General features: G+C 37.8%; 1 protein-coding gene across 1 annotated transcript; it reads left to right on the forward strand.

Moving 5' to 3' along the window:
• The first annotated feature begins 461 nt into the window (after positions 1–461).
• Positions 462–27,954, forward strand: chrm4a (cholinergic receptor, muscarinic 4a). Its single transcript, XM_028465275.1, has 7 exons — positions 462–745; positions 18,500–19,098; positions 20,075–20,226; positions 20,904–21,093; positions 21,409–21,498; positions 22,497–22,763; positions 25,349–27,954. Exons 1-7 carry the CDS (start codon positions 691–693, stop codon positions 25,592–25,594), a joined length of 1,599 nt encoding a protein of 532 aa, XP_028321076.1. The 5' UTR covers positions 462–690; the 3' UTR covers positions 25,595–27,954.
• The last annotated feature ends 13 nt before the right edge of the window (positions 27,955–27,967 follow it).

Consider the following 27,967-nt stretch of genomic DNA (forward strand, 5'->3'; position numbering starts at 1 on the left):
ATAAAATACGTCTGTCAAGGTCTCAAAAAAGATACTTATGTTCTTGACGTAGCTGGGCTGCCTTAGTCATCGGGGGGGCGGGGCGTGTTACCAGGGCTCCTCCCGCCAAACCCCACCGCGCAGACTCTGGCTCCAAAATTGCGAGACGGAAGACCCCCCTAAGCGCCATATTTTGGCTTCAAGAATGTTGAGTGGGAACAGCTACAGTGCTTTTCATGAAAGCAGCGACTCATAAAATAAGTATTTTAATACAAAATAAGCTGCAAAAATATATACATATACAGTATATGTGTGTGTGTATAAATATGTATCAATGTAATTATCGCTAAAATAGAAAACTTGATATATCTTGAATCTTGATATATCGCCCAGCCCTACTATAGAGGGTGGGTCTCTCTCTCTCTCTCTCTCTCTCTCTCTCTCTCTCTCTCTCTCTCTCTGAGCTGATTTGTATTGAAAGACTTTGAAGAACAAACAGAAGTAAAATAAAAACATAGAAAGAAAGAAAACTTACAGTGACTCGTCATCAGAACTCAAAGCCGTGTGTCACCCCACACCATGAACACGGACTAACGGACGCCCGTCAGTCACCGGGGTGCAGCCGCGCGCAGCGGAGGAGAGACAGCAGCGCGAGGGAAAAAGTGTGATTCGAGCGCGTGGAGGTGAGAGCGCATCACGGTGGCATGAACCATGATTAACGACGGGGACGGAGCGGAGGATTTCCAGCCCTTCTGGAACTTCAGCGGTGAGTGCGAGCAGCCTTTATTACCTTCAATATACCAACATTTATTTGATTTAATTCATTTAAATTTAGCGCTACAATAAATAAAGTTGGATTGAAAAATTAGTCTGTGCGCGTGCACACCCCACCGATATCACGCAATTGAGAAAAACTTTATTTGAATGCGTTGAAAGTCACTAATCTCACTCTGAATTGTTAAATATTGTTAGATTAATAAATTTAAAAAAAAATTAAAAAAAATAATAATAACTATTTGTCGCCAGTGGATAACTTAAACGTGCACAGAGGATGCAGTGCAGCCACAATGAAGACTGGGTGCAAACGAAAATGTGCATTGTACACTGTACCTGTGCATTTCAAGGCTGAACAGAACAATGTAATACTTAGATCAACAACAACAACAACAACAACAACAACAAACACACAGTGGCAATGCACTAAAAAAAAGGTTTTCCTGTCATCACTGTAAAGATAAATGGTCTATATATAGAAATCTACCTAATGTCTATTTGCATACCTCTAAAAGAAACAGATGAGGACTAAGTGTACATGTAAGATTTGGATTATCAATAATATAACAGAGATGCAGCTCTTTTGCACAACAGAAAGACAGCAAAGAAGGAACTAAAGCAGCAAAACAGAAGCAAAATACAACGAGAAGTGAAGGAAATGATCGTTAAAATGGACAGATGTGATTTTCACAGATTGAAAAGCCTGAATCGACTCCCCCTCCTCCTTTGGCATAATCTCCACTTTTCCCCCCGACTTCCCTTTCTTCCCTCTCTTCTTCTCGGGGCTTGATAAGGGCGTTAGTGTTACAGAATGAGAGACGTTGATCTGAAATGTCTAAATGGACTGTACAGAATCTGAGCTGCAGATGAGTTTAGATATGTAAATGCATGGACAGTGTGCAAATGTCATATCTGCCTCAGAGCAACCAGGTGACGTGCTGCCACCAGGATCACAGTGTGTGTTAAAGTAGCACACACACACACACACACACACACACACACTAAAAACACAGTCAGGAGTGAGGAGGGAAGCGTGGGAAGCGTTTTCAACCTGTGGATAATATTCCCTCCCCGCCCCCTATTGTTGTGTTGATTAGTTTGGTAATCCAGATGCAAAAGAACTAGGGATGTAACGATTAATCGTAAGGCAGTTAAAAATCGATTCATAGGTATCACGGTTGATGTCGATTTTCTGAAAATTGAATCGCAGTACTTTTTTAACCAGCAGAGGGCGCTATCCACAAGTGTAGGCGGCGGGCGGAGTCTGCTAATACTTTCTTTCTGGCTGCCTTCTACTCTTAAATATGTTAATAAATGATTCATTGCCCCTTTAGCACCGAAAGAATATCTGTAATATTACTTGAATATCTGTAAAAGTCACGTTTTTCTATTAGCTCTGTCTGCTAGCATAGCTAGCAAATATGACGTAAATCAGTGCAATCGCTTTTTTTTTTTTTTTTTTTAAAGTCCAATTGTTAATGCACAAAATACATTTTCAGTTTCACTTTTAAAAGAAAAAGAACTATTATGCAGTTTTGCATTGTTTATTATAGAACCAGAATTTAAATTAATAGGCTTCATTTTCATTTGTATTATTCCTTTATTTATTTCATTCAAGATTTATTTTTCGTTAAATTGCATTATTTTGAATAGTTTATCAAGGAATTATTTTGACAATGAAAAATAAAAGGAAAATAGTACAGTATTTTCTATTTTTTTTTCTCAAAAAAAAAATTTGTCTACAGTCCCATTTTGTAAAATAAATCGTGAGAGAATCGTATCGTGAACCCAGTATCGTGAAGTGAGTGAATCGTTACATTCCTAAAAAGAACATAATTTTCTATTCATGTATACACTTACTAACCAAATCAACAAGACTAAAAGACTATTACACTACTATTAGGGTCCTAGATTTTTCATTTCAAAATGTCCCCAATTTCATTTCTGTGTTTTACACTTTTGCATTTCATCATCTTTCCTCGTTTAGGTGACTTTACTGGCTATGAAACTTCAAAAAATCATACCAAACGTGTTAAATAGGTTTAACAGCATCATCTACTGTTATTCATTTCTTGCGATGTTAGCGGCACCGCTAGACCACGTTTAACAGGAAAACTACAGTAGAAATGTGCGATATGGTCCCAAAACGTTATTTGCAAAAACTTTAATTACCACCAGCCGATGAATCACCTTCATGTTTTGCACGAAATCCCCCCCCCCCCGGTGATCGTATGCTTCTGCTGTGACGTGTCACCAAGTAAAATGATCATCACTTTAACTAAAACACCATTGATTGCTACTCAAACCTAATAATTAAATATTTGTCAGTTGTCACACTTTCTATATATGCAATGTGAGGGCCCGTTTATCGCTGCTTGCAGCTTTAACTACTATTATAATTTTAGTCACCCATTGTCCAGCAAAAAATAGCGTGTAAATGCGCAACATCATTCCAGAACATGCTGCTTGTGTTCAAATAAAGACGACAGAAACCCAGGTCGGATTGCTTTTTACGCTTCAGAACGTGAATTCGGTGTTTTTCCCGTCTGTTTTTGGTAATCGCGAAAAATGAGAGGCCCTAATCGTATGTCACAGCAAACGAACCCAAAGTGAACGGTGATATTTCACAGCAGATACGATGTTAAAGGCAGGGTAGGTAATTTTCGAAAACTCGCATTATTTTGAAAGTAGCATCCTCCGAGTGCTCCGCCTATACCAGCCCCCTCCCCTCTGTGCTACCTCTAAAGCCACGCCCTTCGCTCACATGCACGCGCGCCGGTGCTCCAGAAGCGCTTTTTCTGCCGCCATCTTTCTTTTCTTGCCCCTGTTAGAAGTAAATTGGAATGGGTAATTTGTCCGCCATTCTACGATCAACTTGCAGTGTCAACAGTAACTCCATTTCAACTCTGTCACCAGTGACGCGCTTTGAGTGTGGGCTAGTGCACGCAAGGGGTCGAGAACGAGCGGAGAGACAGGGAGACGTGATTGGTTAATAAAAAACAAACTGTCTTCTGACATTTGTCAAAGGTTCCTTCGTTCCTTTTTCAGAGCACATAAGATCTTTATTTCTGTCAGTACATAAAGACAATTTCCACCAGAACTTTAATAAGTGTATCTGGAGAAAATTACCTACCCTACCTTTAAAGAAGTGCATTTTTTACAAAACGACGAGTGCAAAAAAAGCTAAGTCTTTGTTTGTTTCCATTGTAAAGTAATACACTAAATTATTAATGACATTTGATTGATTTAAAATTGGAGTTATTTAATGTGCATTACAGTGACACCTCTCAGTTCTTGATAAAAACGCTGGATATCCGATGTATCAGTGGTGCCGTCTTTTCTCCTGATTCCATCTTATTTACATCTGCCCTCGCAAGAAGCTAATCCCCCACGGTGTCAACAAAGTGTTGTACGTGTGTGTGCGTGAGTGTGCGTGCGAGCGCAGATCTTTGTGATTGTAGGAATATATAAACAAAGGAACTGGAAAACCAAATCAGTGGTAAAATGCCAACAACGAAGGTTACTTTACTGTAAGTGTGATGAAGTCGCATGGATGAGGGGTGAAGGTAATAAAACATGCAGTACTCAGTTACCTAACCTTAATATAAGCACAGCATTAAGATGGTTTATCTGAAGCCAATTGCGTGTTTGGCGCCATTGCTCAAAGTCAAGGAGCAAAAGCTAAGCTGAGATTCCACATCACAACTTCTGAGATGTGTCGACATCGAGCCAAGTTCTAAAGAGCTCGTTAATCACCAGAGAAGAAAAGACTTGGAGATGCCTTGGAGTCTGATGGTAGATTCCTGAAGGCTTGTTTTACTGTGAAGTAAATCATCAACAAGTGCTGTGGACTGTGTAGAACCTCCAACCCAACTGTGCTCGGAAATCCAAGTTTTTTTTCCAAATTCCGTGTTTTTTAATGAATATTAATCATCATTTTTTTCCGAAAATAATTTATTTTTAACTCCCGTGAGGAAACAAAATAAATAATAATCAAAAAACAAACAAAAATGTATGTAAAAAATAGAAATGTAATTTAAAATAATGTGTAAGACACAATTAAAAGCTACACATAAGTTGAACTGATATGGATTATTCTGACTGCTCCTTTTTAATTATTTATATGTCATATAAAGATGTATGAGAAAAGCATTAATGTCACCAAATTTCTCCTCAGAGATCAATGGTTTACTGAATCTGAGCAGGTTTATTGATTAAGTTTTGATCAACTTAATTTAAATGATCCTGATTACATCATTCCAGACCACAATGATTAAAGAAAAAGCAAATGGACACATGGAAGCATCAGTTATTTCACAACTAGGGGACAGAATATTTGACAGTATTAGACGTTATCATTAAACTACGACGTTTCAGACTCTACAATCCCTGGCGTCTGTGGTCTCGTCCACAACAACAAACCACTGTTTCTTCTATAGCACTGATGAGACACGTTGCTCAAACACTCGGAGCGTTGCAGCGCTACGCGAGAAACGAGCAGAGCTTCACAGACACATTAAAGTTAAGCGGGAACTGGTGGCTCCGTATTTTGGGGTGAGTGATGAGTTGCGTTGTGTTTTGGCAGTTTAGATGGAGTTTTGGGTGGTTTAGACGTTGTTTGGTGCACCTAAAGAGCGCTCCCCAGAAACATTTCTTCATAAAAAAAACGTTCCTGATTCTGTCAATTACCGCGTTCAACAGTGGATTTCCGTTTTCATTGATCGATTCCGTGATTCCATCCACGATTCCGTTAACGTGGATTTTATAGGGCCCTAATAAGACTAATATCCAGGTGCGACTTATTTGTTAGATTTTTGTCAAATATAATCCATAAAATTATTATTTTTGTCAATTGTTTTTTTCATAGTATAAATAAGAAAGATTATTCTGAAATGAGTTGTGAAAATAATGTTGTGACCGTTGTCTGTGTTGGACATGTATGCAAAATAAACACCAATGCTTTGACAGAGTTAGTTTCCAACCCCCTGTGGTGTTCCTCTCTTGTTAGCCTAGCCTTAAATAGCACAACCCTTGTGATCAGAGATTGGAGCCAGTCGTCGCTTCACTCATGGCGCAGATAAAGAAAAATAGTTCATCATCCCATCTGGATGGAAAAAGAAGACAAAGTCTCATCTTTGATCTTTATAAATCTACGCGCCGTGGTTACACAACGCCAGCTATCAATGGGTCACCTGTCAGCACGATCTGTGTTGACACGCATGACGATGACAAAACAAAGCCTTAAGTATTTAATCACACCGAGTCGACTAAGCCCCGATCTGATCGTTTGAACTTTCCATCTGCGTGATTGAAGACGACTTTCAGACGGAGTTAAATTTGTCAGTGTCATGCAGCATTAATGGGAGTCAGTCGTGAATATTACATGCACGGCCCCAGTTTGTGTATTTGGGAATGAAGCCCAGCATGGACATGGAAGTCTGTCTGTCTGCTTGGGTGTAAACGTCCTTCAAGAAAAGGAAAAAGCAACAGTTTTAATTCAGGCAGTTTAGTAGCTAATAATGACATCTATTTAGGGGAAAACAGAAAATCATTAGAAAATGTGATCGTTACCATTCATATTTTACGTCTTTTGGAGACGATGTTAAGGCGGAATCAAACAAAGCAATAGTCTAATTTACTGTAGCAACAAATACACATAGTTTCATCTTGATTTTTACAATGCAGAAAAACTCATCTTGAGCAGAAATAAATCACAAACAATCGTGGCATGGTCATCCTGCACTACCAAGAACAATCAGTAAGTGGCGTTATTACATTCTTCGTTTTTCTAATGATAAAAATGATCAAAAAGATCAGTTTATCTTAAAATGAACTTTTCATTTTAATGATCTAACTACTTCTACATCCGCTATTGTGTTTTACAAGCGAGCACATCTGGGGAAAAAAGGGTGTTTATGATCAAATTAAACTAAAACAATTCAGCAAATATTTTCACACATTATAAATAATCAAATGACTCGAAAGAAGTGGATACATTTGATGAGTGACTCAGATTAACCCGGATCTATGAAATGAACCGAAGTTACCATATTTTTCCTGACTCAAATGTGAATAGCTTCACAATTTGGACCAAAACATTATAAATCAAGGGGGACAATGTATAATGAACTCTACTCATGTTGGCACGAATTAGTTTTTATTTATATAGTAATACAGTCGCTTACCAGTAGACCCACTATGAACAAACACTCATTAAATGGTACAGGAAGGGTAATCAAGGGGTTGAGAAACACCTGAGTGAAAACAAACCATCTCTCTGCACTATCACACAGAAAAGACAGGGGGCGCCACATGCAAGAGGGGAAATTAACCCACAAACTAACAAAGAGCCTGGGAGAAACAGATTAATTTGCAAAATAATTTGATTTAATTTGATTATTTTTTTTCAAGTGTGGTGATGAATAATGTCGTGACTTCTGCTGTAACATTGGTGATGATCTCATGATAAGGCCTGGGTGTTGTTTGGTGGTATTAGTCAGGTGATATTTAGATGTTGTATTATAAGATGTGATTTTTACACCCATGGCGTTTCTTTTGGAAACAGAAGAATTGTCAGCGGGACCGTTGTCTCCTCCACTCGTGTTTGTAATTCACATTTTACAAATATAATGTGAGAAAAACCTATGTAGTCCAATAAACGCCGACGCAATCAGCTTTGATTTTGGGCTTCCGCTGCCTCTCTGATCCTCATTAAACCTCCGGGCTCAGTTTTCCAATGGTTGTTTTCTCATATTTAATCCAACTTATGAGGAAATTTAACATTTAAAAGTCAGCCGTGAGTCCAGTTACCTTTGCTTTTCTGCATTGGCTCCATTACTCGCCTCATTTCCAATCACGTAGACATGTTTACTGACCTTAATTTCTTCTGTCTGCTTAATTTAAGAGAGAGCTGCTGTTGAACAACTTCATTTCAATTCCAAGCCTGCGAACGCTCAATCACTGACAGACGCTCCTGCATTTGATTAGTTTCTTACCTCTGATCCACAGAGCAGTCATCATTTATATTTATGCGTTTTCCCATTAAAACCCAACAGGATGCTTGAAGCTTTTATGGAGTTATGTTTATGTTTTTAATAATTTGCGAACATGGGACAGTAGAGTTTAATGAGTATGTTCATTTTTTTACACCTAAAAATAGTGTGTTAGGTTATTTAAAGCATACAATAAATAGATAAACTGTATAAACTGGTTTTGTACAGCAACCGTGAAGCAGGAAAATCCCATATCCAGAAAATTTAAAGTTTTTTTTTTTAACCTACAACTGACAGAAAGGAAAGTCTTTGTGGTTCTTGTTGATTTGCACTTAGTACCGTAATTCACGCGTCTACTAGCTGGTCACTGGAGGCCATTACATACACACTTCCCAAACTACGTCTCCCATTACTTTCAGTCATGCCCCTACCTAGTCGCTATGACAACATCCAAGACAGCGGAGCAAGTAACAGATTTGAGGAAGAATAGATATTTAAATAACATTAGAAACACAAAACAGTTCATCCTTTGCCACCCCTTCCATTGTCCTACCATGACTCCCTCTCCCCTGTTCCTTTTTCCGTCACCAAGGTGTAACACTGCACTCTCTTTTTATATGAAGTGAATTTTTTACCCTTCCTTTGGGAAGGCTGGTGATGGTCACAATTATGAAAAGAAAAATGTAAAATTAAAATATTCAGAATGTTTTTCTTTATTATATTTTTTTTAATAAATCCTTTTAAGTTCTTTGTTTCACAATTTTCATTTGATTTCAACGATTGAGGCATGAAAATGTTCAGAAAATTTTACTTTTAGTTTTTTATTGGGGATTTGTTTCATTTGATGGGGGTGGGTTCATTAAAAATAATAAATTTTGTAATCGTTAACATATAGAAATGAACTTTGGGTTAAGTCTAAGTAAGCCAAACTTGTATCTTTGGTACCTCAGCAATCTTAGGTACCGTAGACGTAACTTTTTAGTGACCTACATTGGTGCTGGAAGGCTTTTTGTTAACGATTCGTTAACTTTAAAATCAGCTCTGTCTCGACACAAAGATTGCTGATCTTTTCTTGCCTCCCAAACATGTCTATCCTCTGGAAACCGTCACGTCGCAGCGTTTAAATTCCACCGAGGCGACACTGACCCACCGCTTGGCTTTTGACACGTCGCTCACAGAAAAGCAGAGCATCAAAGTGTTGCTGTCCAGACGTGAGAGCGCCACGACCGTTTCCCGACTTCCACTTGACTTTTTGGAAATCCTCTGAGTGCTCCTTCCACTCTGCCTCCATCGTGCCATGGCCTAGTTTTTAAGCAACGTCGCGTTCACGAGCGGCTGTGTATTTATATCTGAATGCATGTTTCCCAGCTGCAGATGTTGATGCTGGCGCCGTCCCAGTGAGTTGGCATCAGAGTGGATAAACAGAGGGATGGGAAGTTGTAGAGAGGTGGGATGCAGGGGGATGATAGAGGAATTAGGGAAAGGGAGTTTAACGAGGGGGAGATGAGGACTTATGCTACCAGATTAAAGCTAGTATTCTGCTTTCACAGATGAATACGTTAAACTTGCAAATATGATCATTTAGTTTTATTATCGCAGCAACAAATCATCACGTTGAAGTCATTAGTTTAGCCCTAATTTATTATTATGCCTGTGTTAGTAGAGCAGGTCAACTGGTCTAACCCTGGGACCCACATTTTGCCACAGTCATTTAATTGCGAGCCTCATTTTCTTTAGAATTTAAACAACTAAATGTAGTTTTTGAAAAATAGCTGTTGAAAACACATATAGATATATATATAAATAATATTTTTTAATATCTATATATTTTCCTGTGCAACATGCTGTTCACAGCATGCTTGTCAAAAAAAAGTTTCTTTCAAAATAAAAGGCAAATCTAACATGAGAGACATTAAGTATTTACGTGTTTTTCACCAGCTGTTGGCGACCCACCCAGTATAGGTCCGCGACCCACTTTTGGGTCCCGACCCACCAGTTGAGAATCACTGTTAGTAGAGGTTCTGATCTAAATATTTTGTTCAAATAGAGATTAACATAGATTTCTATTTTTTGTCCTCTAAAAAATGTCCTGTACAATCTACTCAATTTAATGGAGATAATTTGCATTCAATTCTTCTTCACTACTCACTAAATTAACGTAGAATGTGAATTCACATATTTTAGAACGGTAATAATACGCTAATAATGAAGTTCTTCTGGAGCAAAGAAGAAAATTAAAAAATATATATTAATGTTCAGTATCCCATCATGATGTCATCAGCACGCCCCCCAGTTTGAGAACCAGTGATTTAAAGTCAGGATTGTAGAATTGTAAAAGGCAAGGTAAATTTATTTTTTAAAGTTCATAAACAAAGCAATTTAATGTACTTTACGTCATAAAAAGTGCAACATTTAGAAACAAAAACAAAACAAAAAACAAGACAAAACCTTTATTTTTGCCTTTTGGTTTTTCTCCTTTATTGTAAAAACACTGTACGGTGTTATTATTATCAATATTACTAGGTGTTCCATATGTTTTTCGCAGGTAACTTGTCCGCCACTCTTCATTTGATTTTACCAAACCGGGTACCCCAACTTTTAGAAGATTTATGGTGTTTTGGATGTAAAACACCTTTTAATCAATGTCAGTTTACTTTGCAAGAATTCTTATTATGGGCTAATATTGTGCAAAATTATGTCAATGAGGATTTTGTGTGCGTCGTATAGCTATTTCCATTTCAGGAGGCTAATTGTGCCATATTACTTCATATTTTACGCAAGAATTGACAATTCTGTCTCTTTCTGTATAAACGCGTGACATTTTTACCAATTTTGCATCAGAAAGAGATTTTTCGTCTTTTATCTATTCTGAAAACTCTAAAAATCTTCTCTAATGCCGTCGCGGTTCGTGTATGAAAACAACACTTCTACTGGCAATGACTCAGCTCTGTCAACACGTTCCCTTTTGCTGTGGAAACACGGACCACATTTGAATAAACAAGTTGTCATCTTCAATAAAATCTGAGTTTCCAAACTGGATGTGGGCAAACCTGATGTGTTTTTAAAAAAAAATATATATATTTCACAATGCCCTGACAGATGAAAAGATGAAGACAGAACAGGTTGTTCTCGTACACACACACAGATGCAGATAAGGTCAGACCATGACTTAGCTAATCGAGCTACTTCAAAGGAGCTACGCAGTATGTCAGCTTGTGTTATTTTATTGTTTTGCTGATATCCAGTATTGTCCAACACTTAATTTCTAGCAATGCCGATTAATAAACAATATATTCACAGACTCCTTTTGGCAAATTAGTAATCAAAAAGAAAACTTTGATGATTTTGTAGCAGGTCAGCTGACCAGGTAAGGGTTTTCCACCTATGACGTAAGAAGATTGTGATTATTATCACATGCACGACACCTGCGATTAATAATCCACAGAGTCCCCCCCCTGAATCACCTCCCCCGATCCACTATAGCACCCATCAGAGTGACCTTAGAGATGACATGGATATATAATGCTGATTTACGATTTATGTATTACGCCGATTTTACAAATTGTTGGAAAGCAGCGGTGCATTCTATGCCTTGGAAAATATGGTAGACAAAAAGACTCCAAAAGCACACAAAAACAAACCAAGTACTGTATACACCCAAATGACTCAGAAATTAAAAGATAATTTTACAAATATGACTCCAAAAACACAAATGACAACTTAAAAACAGCAACAACAAAACTAAAAACCAAAAGACAGGAAAATACTCAGAAGGACTTCAAAAACACACAAAATGACAACAAATATACACAACGCACCAACAAAAACACAGAATGAAAATAAAATACACTAGTGAGTGCATAACAGCACAAATTGACACCAATAACACAATAACTCATGAAACAATAACAAAAACACACAAAATCTTCAGAAAAACTGACAAATCTGTTCTTTTATGTGTTAAATAATGCTCAGATTGGTCTTTTTTTTTTTTTTTAAATGCTGATGTGAATATTGATAATGTGGCCGTTAGATCAGATATTCACAGCTTTGTGATGAAAGTTGCCTGGTTTAAACGATCAGATTTGATTAGATGTAGTCAAATCTTGTGCAAAATTGTCTAGTTTTGGTCAAATAAAACACAGAACTTCCTCACACAATGTGTAAAGATGCAGAAAAGCCTAATTACAGTGTGAAAGTGTCAAGTGGAATAGCTAATGTTGAGTATACACACAAGCACACGCACACACACACACACGGAGCTGCTGGCCGTATGCTGTGAAGTATGGATTGGTAACGCTGTGATGCGCTGGGGGCCCTGTAACTCTCGCCGTCGCACACACCAATACTCGTGAAAGTGGAACAAGAAGCGACTGGTGGCTTGACCAAAGGAAAGAGATGTGCAGATGAAAAAGGGGGGAGGATTAAATCCTCACAGATGGATGCAAGCGAAGAATGGCTGATTAACATTATTTGGACCTCCATACACCTCAGCTGTGTCTACTATAAATCTAGTCTTTGATGAGGCAGTGTTTGTGTTCAATATTTCTATAGCGTTGTCTGTTTTGCTTCAGTTCATCAGCGTCACATTCTTTATGTAATCTAATAATATACCAAATATAGAGTCGATTCCTGTTCATTTACAGGTGTTGAAATTAAAAATAGCTTGAAAAAACCAGTTTAAAACAAATGTAAATGTGTGATATAAACTCATATTTTAAAGTAGATATTCATATTTCCAAAAGAAAATCTCCCAGAGGAGTTAGGGCTACAAAAGGACGAAGACGCCACACTCAGTTAGCATCAAATACAGGTTGATTGATTAGGCTGTTAATCAAATATAGCAGTTTATTATGGTTACATGACAAGATGTTGAATGGATTTTTGTTCCTTCCTAACATATCGTTATGTTACCTTTCTGTAGTTTCACCCACAGTAAAGTATAGGAAGTGGAACCTACATCTCATGGTCACATAATTAACCAGGTGCACGAGAAAAACACGTTCAACTGGATAAAAGCCTTGACTTTGATGTGTGTCATGTTTATGTAAGGGGTTCACTGGAGAAAGATGATGTGTTGATTAGCGCCGTTTTTTTTTTTGTGTTCTTCCTTCAACCATTTTGTTTTTCCAATAATCATCTACAGATCTGAGTGTAATCCGTAACAGCTTTTTTTACTTACACTTGTGCTCCATTTCTTATTGCTTTATTGTTATCCTTTGGCGGTGCCTGCAGACCAAACCCTCAATCTACCAATAATGAGGACATTGCTGTGGGCTGTGCAGTGAGACCCTGTGGATTTACTGTGGGTTTTCTTTGGCCTGCACTCCCAACAAAACCAACAGTGGCCCCACAGGGGCTTGTTTGTGGAAAAACGGCTAAATCCAACTCAATTCCCCCGGAGTGATTTGTCACTTCTGTGAGTAATTTGTATCAGTGCGTACATTTAAGATTGGTTTTATTAGCATTATTTTTTATTTATTATTATTTATTAGCGTTATTTCATCATCGGACTCAAATCATATGAAAAGAACTACAACATGAAATGTAAAGAGCCATGCATTTCAATGAGAGTCAGAATAAATCTAGGATTTTAGTGGGATTATTATTATTTATTTATTTATTTATTTTTTTACGGTTTTGCTCATTCGTCCATATGTCATGGCTATTATTTTGCCATTTTTTTTTAGCAGCCAGCTGATACTTATTGCCTGGAACATATTGTGACATTAACGTTGCACCAGTGTGCGATATCCAGCCACGCTGCAGGGATACTGTCAATGTGTAGCTACTGTATGTAGAAGCATACGAAATGAAGGTGATGAAATCTATGGTAACGCGCATCTCATTGTCTTGCATTGTATATTTCATAATAGATCTCGGCTGTGTTACGTAAACACACTGTCGGCAAAAACAGGAAAATTGCACAAGCGAAAGGATTTTAACCAATTAGACAAACTTTTCAGCAAAACAGTTTATGTTTTCACTAAATCTGGCTATAACTGAGCTGTATGAAACCCTACTCTAACACTAACATAATATAAGACGACATTTGTTGAACCTTTACATACAATGTGACCCCAACTCCCACACATACATTTTCCCCAGACTTGTATTATATTCTGGAAGGACTCGACAAATAATAAATATAAATAATAATACTCCACAAAGGAAGTGGCGCCCACTTCCTTTGGTGTTATGGAAGTACATGTAACAAAATAACAGAAAAATATGAGAAACAACAACCCAAAGCATACAAAAAAATATATATATACTAAATGACGCAAAAAAAACATACCAAACAACAACAACAACAAAAAACACAAACATGAGGAAAAATATTGTAAATAATACCAAGGATAAACAAACAACAAAAATACACAAAAATGACAACAAAGCACGAAATGAGAGAAAAATATACTTGACACAAAACACAAAAAAATGACGACAAAAAATAAGAGAAAAATATACTAGCGGTAAATTATACCAAGAACCCACAAACAATGACATAAACACACAAAATTGTAGTAAAAAAAAAAAACACACCAAAAAGACAGCAAAAGCCCACTAAATGATGACAAAAAAACCCAAAATTGAGGATAATAACGTTGAGCTGAGTTGGGTTTTAAACGCTGAGGTGAATTCTCTTAATGTGGCCCTCATCAGATCAGACAAACACATTTTCGTGGCCCCTGCTGTGATCAAAGTTGCATGTCTCTGCTCCACATTGATGTTTTCCTTCATCTGCCTAATTACACACCTGGTTGATGCTAAATGTGAGGCCTAAAAATGCTAACAGGTTTTCTAATGATGGCTGTTTGTCTCCCACGGTGTGCTCATCTCTATAGTATCTCTACTGATTGCTTGGAAGACATTTTCAGATCATTGTCCAACTGTGTGGTGCACCTTCCACATTCCGAGTGTGCATACATGATTCAAACACTGCAGAGACATACATGTTTTAACACCGCCTTGTTCCACCCACCCCTCACTGGGCGGCGGCGCTAACGTGGGTTGTTTAGTTGTGTGATGCATTGACGCCTCCACATGTTTCATACCCAAGAGCTGGACAGCTATTCGCAGTGCACCGTGTGATGTAATATGTATGCACGCTCGGCTATAGTGTCGAAGTCATATAAATATGCACATACCTTATGGGGAAAGAATGCATTCATTATATGTAAGGCAGTAAAGTAGGACATTTTAATTGTTGAGGTTAACATTAGCTTTGCCTGTTTGACACCACAAATAATGTAGCACACGTGTCAATTAAAACCACAAATGCATAAATCTGTACGAGTGCAGTAGTCTCCAACCACCGGGCCGTGGACTGATATTGGGCCGCAAAAAAAAAAAAAAGTCTTAAGAATTACATACTGTGTATTTTATTTTCAGGGTTTTTATTTTGAAAAATTCCCACTTACGTGCTTGATGCAGTGTGTCTCAAACGAGCTTGATGTGCGCACAGGTAAGACATTGATGCCGGTGTCAAATTACAACCATCACCGTAGTTTGTCAACAGACCTAGAGGCAGGCAAGGCAGATTTATTTGTATAGTGCATTTCATACACAAGGCAATTCAATGTACTTTACATGAATTAAAAAGTGCAACAGAAAACATCATCAATACAAACATTAAAAAGGGTTTAAAGTCAACAATGAAAATTTTGGAATTGCAAAAGTGAACAAAATGACTCCAAAAAGACAAAAAAATAAAAGATTAATGTACAAAATGGCAGATAAATGTACAAAATGACAAGCAATACACACTAAAATGACTCCAAAAGCCAAATCTGACAACAAAAATACACAAAATTAATCATCACAGACAAAAGAACAAAAAAACTGAAATGACAGGAAAGTATCCAAAATGACTTTAAAACACAAAAAACTGCAACAAAAACGGCACAAAATGACACCAGAAATGCATGAACTGAAGCACAAAATCTTTTTCTTCTTTTTTGTATTAATGAAACTGAAGAAAAAACAGCTTTTTATGGCCAAACAGAATGTGAAAGCAACTCTCAATGTAGCTCCTTTGTGGACACTCAATGTTAGAAATTGGGTAAAAAGTCATGTTTTTAAGTTTCATTTGGTTTAAACATACTGAAAAATTCAATATGCAATTGAATTTTTAAAAGATGATATATTGTTAGGACTGTGTAGGTTTTTTTTTTTACATAATATTATGAGCTTTACTTGGCAGGGACATCGTACAAGAATCAAGCATTTTGGCTAGCATACCTGTTAGCTAAAGGCTAACTTTTAGCTGCAGGATACAAAAAACCATCAGCAGATTCATTCGGTTAAAATACTTTGTCCTGAAAAAATACATTTCAAAGAAATAAAAAAAAAAAAATCAAATAGTGAATTTGTTTCACTCAGCATGTTTTGAATGTGTAACAAACATTCCATCTAAAACTATTTCACACCAACATTAACCTGAGCAGGTGCTGGTCTCCCAGTTTACAGCTATAGCTAACAGCTAATAACGGTTTGTCAGCTCTCTGGGGCCCCCTGTTGGTCCGGAGGCCTCAGCTTTTACATGTTTTTTTGTGCTATTCAGTAAGTCTGCAATTATATTTTTATTTATTTATTTAAAATGTGCAAAAAAAATCATTGGAGAAGTGGCAGAAATGGGAATAATGTATCAAAAATGCTTTTAAAGGAGCAAAAATATGGCAAGAAAAAGTGATGAAAATAGGTTATAATATGGCAAGTTTGGTGTAGTTGCAGAAAAATGGTAAAAATAAGAAGAAAAAAATAGGCTCAAATTGTTAAAATAATATTCTTAGTGTCTTGCAGCCCCAAATGGGGTCCTGACCCCAAGGTTGAAAACTCCTGATTTTGGACAACACCCAGACCAAATATGTATACTGTAAACTCCAAATATCCAAGCATCCCAAATGTAAAGCCATTTTTTTTTTTATTTTTTTAAAGGATTTTTTGGGCTCTAGTGGCCTTTATATGACAGTTGCTTGACAGGAAAGGGAGAGCAGGGAATGACACGCAGCAAAGGGTCCCGAGCCGGGAATCGAACCTGGGACCGGCTGCAGGTGAGGAACTATAGCCTCCATTTATGGGTGGGCGCTCAACCCACTGAGCTAAACACCACCCCGTAAAGCCATTTTTAAACAAAAAAAAAAAAAAAAAAAAAAAAAAAAAAATATATATATATATATATATATATGTATTTATTTATTTTTTTTAATTGTGCTGAACAGCTGTAAAAAGGCCCGTGTTGTAGTTTGTAGTTTTATTTATTTTTTGCTCTTGTATTTTTCAATGGGAGTCTTGTAGTATTTTCCTTTTATGTTTTATGTTCCTATTCAATGATCACTAGTGGCTTCATAAGTCTTTGTTGGTTAATCAGAAATACACAATAGGGCAATTCCCATTGATCTCTTTCCTAGAATGGAGACTACACATAAAACCACTTAGTGAAGCAATTCTTGATTGAAAATAATGTATACATTACCATGTTAGACCCCTCTTCGATGACAGAATGGTGGATTTGCATGAGCTGATGATTCAAATTGAGCAGATTCTCAGTTGGGTGTCAATCATCCCCAGTGCTTTCATTTTTGTCGCATCAGATCCTCAACAATCCCCTTTTTAATTGTCAATAAAACCTTGTCCAAGTGCAAATAAGATAAGTATTTCACTTTTTCACGCATATTGTGTAGCATTGCTTAAACGTATTGCTATTTTCTGCTGGAGTTATAATAGGATTGAAAGTCCTAATGCTTGGAAACATTCCACAAAATGCTTAGTATGTTGAAAAAAAGACATGCATAAGTAATGTGGGATAGTTAGAAATTGCTGGGGTTGCTTTAATGTTTAAAAGATGAAGCCCCCCCCCCACACCACATTTGTTTCCTCCTGCTGTTAATACCCCTTTCTGAATGTTATCAAGGCCGACCACTGTGGCTTCTTTAAATGAGTCTGAATATCAGTGGAGTAACAGTGTTGACTGTCGACGGAACAATGCGCTGTATGTTTAAACTGTGGCTAGATATGTTTCAGGGTGTTTGAAATGCACTTCTTTGAAGTTGGTGCATTATTGAACGTGCACATGAACGTGTATGATGAGCACTCTATAGATGGCTTTCCAATATACTCGAGTGATTTAAATAAAACGCTATTCATCGGCAAAAAAAATAATAAAATGTAATCAAGACAAATTGTTTCACATCTGTTGAAAAACACAGTGTGTAACATGGTTTCATCTGATTGAGAGTAACGTGTAACATCTACTACACAATAAACCAAAAGTGTGGAGTCTCAATCTTGGAGGGCTGCAATCCTGCAGGTTTAATCAATTTACCTACTGCAGCACAACTGATTTAGGGCCTCTGGGTTTCCATGATAAACAGACAAAAAATGTTTTGTAAGGTCTGATTGTGTAAACAAAGCCGATGGACAGTTAGCGTAACAAGCTTGTAGTAGACTTAATGTATTTAACAAATGACCATAAAAAGCTGCAAATAAAGTTATATGCAGACATGGAGCAGTGAGTAGGAGCAGACTTTTGTTCATCACCCAGGCACGTTCTGATTGGCTGAGTCATTGATTGGCACCTTCTTTAGCCAATAGAGAGAAAAAAGAAAGATGCACTTTTTAATGCAAACTTCAAAACCAATTTGAAGTACAGTAGAGGGATTCTTCTGTCCAAAAGTATTGTTTCTTTGATGGCATGGCTATTGAACACCAAATATTTCCCTGATTTTCCTCTCGTCTTTTTCCTTCCACAGGTTCTTTGATGAACCAGTCGGCTGAGCTGTCATCCAACACCTCATGCAATGACTCCACCAACAACTCAACCCTGTGCTCCACCGTCGACAACGTCGGCACAGCAGGAAGTCCTTACAAAGCTTTGGAGATGTTTTTCATCGCCTTGGTTACGGGATCGTTGAGCTTTGTGACCGTCACTGGGAATATCTTAGTCATGCTATCCATCAAAGTCAACCGCCATCTACAGACTGTCAATAACTACTTTCTTTTCTCGTTAGCGTGCGCAGACTTGATCATCGGCGCTTTCAGCATGAACTTGTACACAGTGTACATCATTGTTGGGTACTGGCCACTGGGGCCGGTCGTCTGTGACTTGTGGCTAGCTCTAGACTACGTTGTGTCGAACGCCTCGGTGATGAATCTATTAATCATCAGCTTCGATCGCTACTTCTGCGTGACCAAGCCCCTCAGCTATCCAACAAGAAGGACGACCAAGATGGCAGGATTAATGATCGCAGCCGCATGGATTCTTTCTTTCATCTTATGGGCTCCGGCCATCCTGTTCTGGCAGTTCATCGTCGGGCAGCGCACAGTGCCACCGGGGGAATGCTACATTCAGGTACCAGAAAAAAACTAAAAACAAAACATGCTCTCGGAGTTAATATGAGCATCTCCTCATGAGAAGTAGGCCTGACCTACATTTTACAGTGATCCTTCAATGAAGACTTAAGAACATGAGGAGACACAGATCTCAGTCCCCTTGATCTTGCTTTGGAAGCTCGCTCATAGCTGTAGGCAAATATTCTCCAGCCTTGAACACTGCTTTATTACCTTCTTCCATCAGCAACATCTAGTGACAACCTGCAGTTCCTTTTTTGGTTCCTTTGATATCCAATGCCAGCTTTTTGCCGATATTCATTGTCCAACACATTATAGACAGTATATCTCTATGGAATTAACATGTTAAGGCCACTGTTAATATGAAGCCCCATTGGATGCATTACATATAAAACATCATCTGCGCAGAGTAAGAAAACTATTTTGTTTTTTACATGTTGTCTCAAACAACAGCCCTGCCCTCTCTTTTTAAACATTAGTTTTTTTATTTATTAAGTTTGTTAAATTTTGCAAGAAAAAGATGCATATTTGTCAAAAAAAAGATTGCGTTACATGTATTTTGAACCAAAGATATCAAATGCATTTAAAATATGTGTATCACGAAAAAAAAATCATTCTCAATCAATATTACATTATATGGCATATATCGGGTGATAACAATGTCCATCTCTACTTATTGACTATAGCAGTGGTTACCAAACTGGGGGGCACAACGTCATGACAAGGAAGGCGCGAGAACAATCTTAGAATAAATGGTAAAAAAATAGAATAGAATAGAATTTTTTTTTCTTTACACTCATAACTTTGGTATTTTTGTTCTAAATAATGTGATTGCATCTTTTTTTTATGTTATTTCTATGAGTTTTGAAAAGGAATAGTCACAGGTGGTAAGAAAAATACCTCAACATGTACACATGGTATGTAACCTAATGAAAAGATCTGTTTTTGTGTGAATCATCTTTTCTGTGTTTTTGTAGTTTCTTTCAAATCCTGCAGTAACATTTGGAACAGCCATCGCAGCTTTTTACCTCCCGGTCATTATTATGACAGTCCTGTACATCAACATCTCTTTAGCCTCCAGGAGCCGCATCTCTAAACACAAACCAGAGAAGAAAGAGAAGGGGATAAGGTAAGAAGCTGTTGTTGATTAAATAATAATGTAATTTCACTTAAAACATTTGGCGTTAGCTCACTGATTGTTCTGTCTCCTTGCAAAACTTTTCCAGTGTCTTGTTTTAGACACCTGCAAAACTCGGACATCAGTCCATCTTTTTTCTAGTCAGAAATACCTCTTAACATGCACTTTAGGCCTCATTCACCTGACAAATAAACATATTGAACTTATTAGTGGCTTTTTATACAAACGATTTATTTTATCAAGAATTTAGTTGAAAAAAATTGTCAAGGTTTGCGATTTTTGCAGGTTGTGCGTTGATAGAGATGCAGACTCCTTGTTTTTGTCTGTTAAAATACATGTAAAAATAAAAATTAAATTAAAGAGAGAATGTAAGCAGTTCAACCTTGTCATGGTTTTTAAAGTTAATGTTGATGGTCTTGATCTTGACTCCCAAAGGCCTTGGTCTTGTCTTGGTCTTGTTGCATTCTGGTCTCAGATAGTGAGGTCTTGAGTACAACACTGCTAGGTAGCTAATGCCAAAGCCAATTACAACAATATCAAAAAATTTGAACTTCCTGCTAAATTGTCGATTGTTTTAATGAGCCAATACATTCATGCCGTATTCCAGTGTTCAAAGCACTTTTAGGTTTAGAGAAGTTACAGGGTGTGTTTGTGTGTATCATTCCCAGAACGCCCAACTTATTGAAGAGCCATTTGTTGAAACAAAACAACAATAATGAGGCCAGTCCTCACAATACTCCCAAACTCAGCCTGGACTCCACGACGACGCCACTGGACTCAGTGAAGAACGGCCGAGTGGAAGCAGCTCAAGCCGTCCAATCACAGCCTTCAGCACAGCCGAGCCCAGGAGTCACACAGGTACCACTTCTCAAAGCCAATGACAAGGCACTCCATTTAAACGAGTTAAATGTATGTTTGAATGCCTTCAAGAGGAATGTGCAGGACTTCTTACGCAGTCTTCAAAGGCTGCTGTCTTATTAGTTTCCATAGATTAAAGAGTTAAAACAAGGACGGCCAAGAATGATACTCGGTGTTTTTGAAACGTGAGTCATGAATAATGAAAAGTCAAATGTTGATGGTGGGTGGAGAGCGAAACCGAACACAGAATCATTATATCATGTTTGATCTGGCAAAAGCAACAAAAATCTATCTCCCGTCTTTTCTTTCATCCAGGAGGAGAAAGAGAGCTCCAACGATTCGTCGACAGCCTTTATTCCCCCCACAGAACCAAAGGACAACACCAACATTACCGTCACATCTGAGGTGTGTGAGGATACATTTCCCCACGTGTCAAACAACACCAGAGTCGCTTGTACTCATCATTTTTGACTAATGAATTCTGTAGACTGATTAATGATCAACAATCCATACAAGAAACACAGGAAATGCAACAAAAGTATCCAATTGTCAGTGCTACCTTTTTTAGTACCTCCTTTGTTGAGGTTCCAAAAAAAGCAGACCTGATCTGAAAATGTGACGTAGGCACAAAGCAGACACTGATTGGCTCAGAGAATCCTCACAGCGCAGAGTCATCAACTCATGCACAGAGAAGAAGTATTTGGCCACCATTGTTTTATGTTGGCGAGGGTGGCAGCAAAAAAGTGCAATCCATGGAGTCTGGCAGTTTCACATGTCAGGTTGGTGCTCAATGGAAACACTCCAGAAAAACAGTATTGGTTCCCGAAAATGAGGAGTACGGAGCCGTGTTGAGCCAATACCGCCAATGGAAACTTTTCAGAGGTCGCTTTAGCTTCCCAAGCTAACTCTACAAAGTAGGTTGTTCTTCAGACAACTCAAAAAAGACTAAACGTCTGCTGTTAAATTTGAGCTAATATATACACTAACTCAAAGAAAACTGTTGGATGGAACGATAATAGTAGTCGCTTCTTTTTCTCTCTTTGTTTCCTGATTTCAGGCAAACTCCAATAATTACTAAACACAGCCGTTTCTAGCTTTGTGGGCCTACTATGCAAGACACTGTCCTAGCTCCTAGTTTGACAAACTACATGGAGAGATTCCTAATGCTTCAATCTGTTGCACTTTACTAGCTAAACAGGCTTGTCGTAACAGACTCTCATTGAAATAGAACATCCAAACTTGTAGTAGATATCTGTCTACGACTCTGCTAGGACTCAGCTTTAACTCACATAGCCAGTTTCTTTGCTTAGTTTGATGATAAACTGCAGATCGACTGATTCCAGTTCAGATTTAGTTCATGAGTTTCTTCAACCCGTACCACCCAAACTCTATGATCTTTTTAGGTTGCCATAAATCCAAATCCAATTGCCACCACAACATCCAGTTCTGCTGTGCCCAAGACCGCCAGCTCAAGATGGTCCAAGATAAAGATTGTAACCAAGCAGGCTGGAGACGAATGCATCACAGCGATTGAGATCGTTCCACCTGTAGAGGGCGCTGAGAGGCATTCCATCCCAATCAGCCGGCCGCGCACAGTAGCCAGGAAGTTTGCAAGCATCGCCAGGAGCCAAGTGAAGAGGAAAAGGCAGATGGCAGCCAGGGAAAAGAAAGTAAGTTACAACTATTTCGGAAATTAACAGTTAACTATGGCTTGCACAGTAGCATTCTGCTAATCTTCTCCAAGCAAACAAGTTCGTTAATTTACTGGGGACTTCCACACAGAAGGGCAACTACATCCAAATTATCTCAAATTTAATTATTGTATTTTTGTGTCAATACTGGTGTCTATAATATCTTATTTACTCATTTTATATATATGTAATATAAAGCATTTAATGTCACTTGTTTAGTTAGGGTTAGGGTTAGGGTTAAGTGATTCCCAGCCTTTTTTGTCCTGTGAATTTGTCCAAAACATAGTTTAAAAAGGAACTAGGAACATTTCCTGATTCTTTTTAAATTGTTAAATCTTTCCTAGTACCCCCTACAACATGCTCCTGTACCCCTGTTTGGGAACCACTGGTTTAGTCTAATTAATTTATTTGGCTATTGTATTATTGTATAATATATTTATTATTTTATGCATATAATATTATAAAATGTATATTTTTAAGGTAACTATTTTGATTAGGGTATTTTCTTCTAAAAGAAATGGTCAAAGACAATGATATACAGGTTTTTATTGTGAGGACATCTATCTTGGCAATGGATTTTACAGGGATGCGGGACGCCTAAAATTTTGCCTAGGGTGCCAAATTGCTTAAAAATATAAAGTTACCACAATCAAAAATTAGCTAACCTTTGCTAGTAGCTACCCACATGCTAACCCTTCCCCATGATATTTCTGATATCTTCGCTGAGGCTGATATGCCCTGAGATCCTCTGCTGCATTTTCTAGATAAATCTACAGCTCTTGAAGGGTTTAGGACATTTTCAGAAGCAGGGATCAAACATGAGGTTCTTTGATCTCTGAAGATTTACTCTCAAAACGTAAAAGCCTTGTCATTGCTGAGTGGCATCAACAAAGTTTCTATAATAATAGATTGGATTTATATACAAGCACTGAAGATGCCAGGATTTGAAATATATTTGACACAGCTTTGCCTGTGAAGCTAAACCAACATTTGTGAATAGGTCTCCTTCCTATAGTTACATTTTATGGAACTAACAACCAAACTACTGTTTTTGCACTTGTGCGAAGGGACAGGTGGGACTCACCCACCAGTTCGACCCCAGAAGGAGCGTATGGAGCAGCTGTTTACTGAGACACTGAGCTTTTGTTGCTGCTGTAGCGTTGCTTAATTATTGCTAAGAGTGACAGATGGTATTTAGAAATGTTTCTTTGGAGTATTTAAATGCACACAGCAGGAATCTTCAAGCAGCCTTTTTCTTTCTTTGATCCAATCTACATAAATACCTCTGTGTGCAAGGACGAATGTGTTTTTGTTTTTTACAGGTCATTACATTACATTAGTGTAACTGTGGAAATGTATAATTTTCAATGATTGGAGTTCAGGATACCCTGTGTTTACCAGAAATAGGCAACTGGTGGCCCTTAATCTACTTTTGTGCAGCCCAGAAACGAAGACACAAAAGGAGACAAAAAATAGTCAGAATGACTTTTTAAAAAAACACGAAATGACAACAAGAACACACAAAGGGCCAAAGAAATGCACAAAACGACTAAAAGATCACGCAAAGGAACAAAGAATGCACAGAATGACGAGAATGTTTTTCTCACAAAAGGACAAAAACACTCACAAAAAGACAACAACAGAAACAGACAAGAAAAATGACTGTAAAAAGCCCACAAATTGACTCCAAAATTAAACAGACCGTCAACTAGAACATACAAAAAATACAAGATTAGTACTCCAAAAATACACAAAAGGAGAGAAATGGAAAAATGATGAAAAAAAATCATTTAAAAAATTACAGACAAAAAAACACAAATTGACACTGAAAATACACAAAACAAGAACTAGAAATGACTACAAAAATACATAAAATGACAACAAAATATACAAAATTATTGCAAAAACATACAAAAGGACAAATAACAAGATGACACGGGGGGAAAAAAACACAAAATGACCACAAAAATACACACAAATTAACTCTGAAAATAGAGAACACAAAAGATACAAAATTACTTCAAAAACATACAAAAGGAAAAAGACGACAAAAAATTACCAAAAAAAGACCACAAGATGTCCACAAAAATACACAATACTCACTGTATTAAAGCTCATATTTCCAGATTGCCAAACAGATACTCGAAATAAATAGCTGTATATTAATAGAAAGGATGGATCAAGAGGAGGTCTGACCTCATCCGAAATCTTTCAATTTTGCTTTCTTCAACTACTATCATTGTGGCCTTTTTATTCTTTCTAATTGACTTCGATTTATCTTGTCGTCAGATGGAGGCGCCATCATTTCAACGGGTTTTTGGACAAACTTGCGAGTCAAACCTCACCATGTGCTTAGAATTTCATGAAGATATCCTTCTTCTCACAGTCCTTATGAGCACCCATCAGCTTGAGTTTGGCATGTATCTCGAGCCGTCTGCTAAGTGTAATCTAATGGTCAGTTGGGGGTCCCTGCTGTTTCACCACACAACTCACCCACAAAGATGTTGTGCACAAAGAAACCACAGAGATCATCTTTGACCATTGATCTGATTCCCTTTGCACAGGTAACAAAGACCATCTTTGCCATCCTGCTGGCATTCATCATCACATGGACACCATACAATGTCATGGTGCTGATTTCTACCTTCTGCCAGTCCTGCGTTCCGGACACGGTGTGGGCCATCGGCTACTGGCTGTGCTACGTTAACTCCACCATCAACCCGGCGTGTTACGCGCTGTGCAACGCCACATTCAAAAAGACTTTCAAAAACCTACTACTGTGCCAGTATAAAAACATCGGCACGAGATGAGAGGAGAGGAGGAAACCAAGGCACAGGAGGAAGTCGAAGATTATGTGACTATTGAAAAACGATGGACGTTAAAAGGTGAGTGAGAGAGACGATGGAGGACGCCGTGGATCAAGTAGCTGGTTGGTCTAAAGCAACATGCGAGTGTAAACCTGTGGTTCTTCTACCTGATTCAACGCCTCATTGATGGAACGATGGTACCAGATCACTGGTACACTTTGTATAAGTATGTAAATATGTATAATCCAATGCATGGGTTGACTATTGAGGTATCCTCCTGAACTCGAAGTTAAAAACTCAGGTTTTGACTTTAACCGACTACTAGGTTGGCTTCATCCCCACAAAAACGACAGCCAACGCTAATAAAATCCCACCAAGATGGATGGAGGAGATAAAGGGTGGTTGACCTCAGAGAGAAGATGTAACTTCAAACAATTATGAGGAATTGAGAAGCATTATCGCAAAGATTTAATTAATAACCACATCGTCACACTAAAGCCTATCCCAGCCTACAGAGGGTGCAAGATAATATTTATCTCATCTACAGCCTCGCTAACCCAATGCAGCCAATGATTCTTTTGGTCATAATTCAACGTAGCGTAACAGCTACGATTTACAACTTTTACCTAAAGAACTGAAAATGTCCAGTCCATCTGTTCTGCTCTGTAAGTTCCTACACTTCAACATTTGTTGGTTGTCAACAGGGTGTATGGGCATCTAATTCTTCTTCTTTTGTTAAAGTTAGCTGTGACCTTCAGATTAAATCAATTTCATGAACTATTCTTCCATCAGAAGTCTCTTTCTGATTACCAAAAAGAAAAAAAATCCCTTTGGCTTTTACAAAGGAACAAAGCAAATGATGACTTCCATTCAGTAAATTGTCTCTAAATCCATCCAAACAGGCATTTTCTCGGGATAAACAGAAACCTCACGTCTTGACAAATCCCTCCACAATTGACAGCCAAATTACAACCAAGAGATTAGAAAGCCTGCAAATACAGAAGGCTGAGAAAGAAAATAAGAAAAGAGAGAAAAGATGGGTGCATGTATTAGAGATAGCTTGGAGGTAAGGGTTAAAGATATACTAAAGAAGGACTGCACAAAGCCAGATGAGGGAGAGGAGAATTAGGGAAAGCAATGATGAGACTGTTCGGGAAAAGTAGGGCATGATGGAATCCCACACTTCACGCTGGGCTCACTTTTCCCAACGCTTATTCCGAGAAAGACAATGACACAGATAGGCAACAAATAAGATGCAGAACACACTCTCACCGTGACGAACCATCCCTTCATGTCAGTTTCTGGTCTTTTATTTACTTAAAATCTTTTGTTATTTTACCAATTGTTCTGTGATTATTCAATAGGCACATTGAATTTTTTTTAATTTGATCGAAAGAATGCTTTTTAAGATATGGCCAGTTTAGTGAGTAGGTTATGTCTTATTTTTCTTCCATTTTTCTGAAAAATATTTCATTGGCCCATAACTGCAATAAAATCTGATTTCTGTTTTAATTTATAGTATAAAGATTACTCTTTCTTGGGATGAGACTTTTTTATTTTTATTTTGGACCCCGACTTTAGAACTATTTTACCAAATAACTTTCTTTGGACCTTAAATTTTTCGTGATTAATTTGCTAGCTATTGCGAAATATACAAATTTAGATTATTCGAGTGTGGACAAATTGTTTTGTCTTTGTACTTTTAGGCGAAATCTCATCAGAGCATGGAAACCATTACAAAAATGTAACCTGGACATGAGAAAATGCTGATAAATGCAACCCAAAATATAATAATGAATGAAGCAAGATCAGGTTGATTTTTGCGTAAAAAATTTTGTGCATCAGCTTCACCTTTGCTGTAAAGTATCTGCCAGTTTGTGGGAAATGTTGGATCGATCTCTGGTCAGTGTTCTGTATAAACCACAACACAAGCACCATCCCAAATACAGTCATCCCATGTGAGAAGCGAAACATTTAGCAGTCCAGCCAACACGCTGAAAATCCCCCACAGCTTAGCAGGGCTCAGGAACTTGTCAAAACCTTGTCTAGCTTCTATTAAGGAATGCGAGGCGAAAATAAAGATGCAAAAATGAAATTATGACATCCTCGTTACCAATCCTGAGAAGAGGAAGTAACTAAAATGCACGATGACTCACTTTTCGACAGTTTGTGACTTTAAGCATCTGCAGTTTGCTGCGTTTGTGTTTGAATGACTTCAAACTGGATTTAAACAAGTTTGACAGAAGAGTATTTAAGTGAATCCTACTGATGTAAGTGAGCGGTTGATGTGAGACAAAACATTATTTTATTTAAACAACAAGAACAAAAAAGGTCTTGGGTCCAGTCTTGTTCAAAATGCCTAAAGCCCATACTCTA

Source organism: Gouania willdenowi, chromosome 2 (assembly GCF_900634775.1).
Source record: "Gouania willdenowi chromosome 2, fGouWil2.1, whole genome shotgun sequence".
NCBI lineage: Eukaryota > Metazoa > Chordata > Actinopteri > Blenniiformes > Gobiesocidae > Gouania > Gouania willdenowi.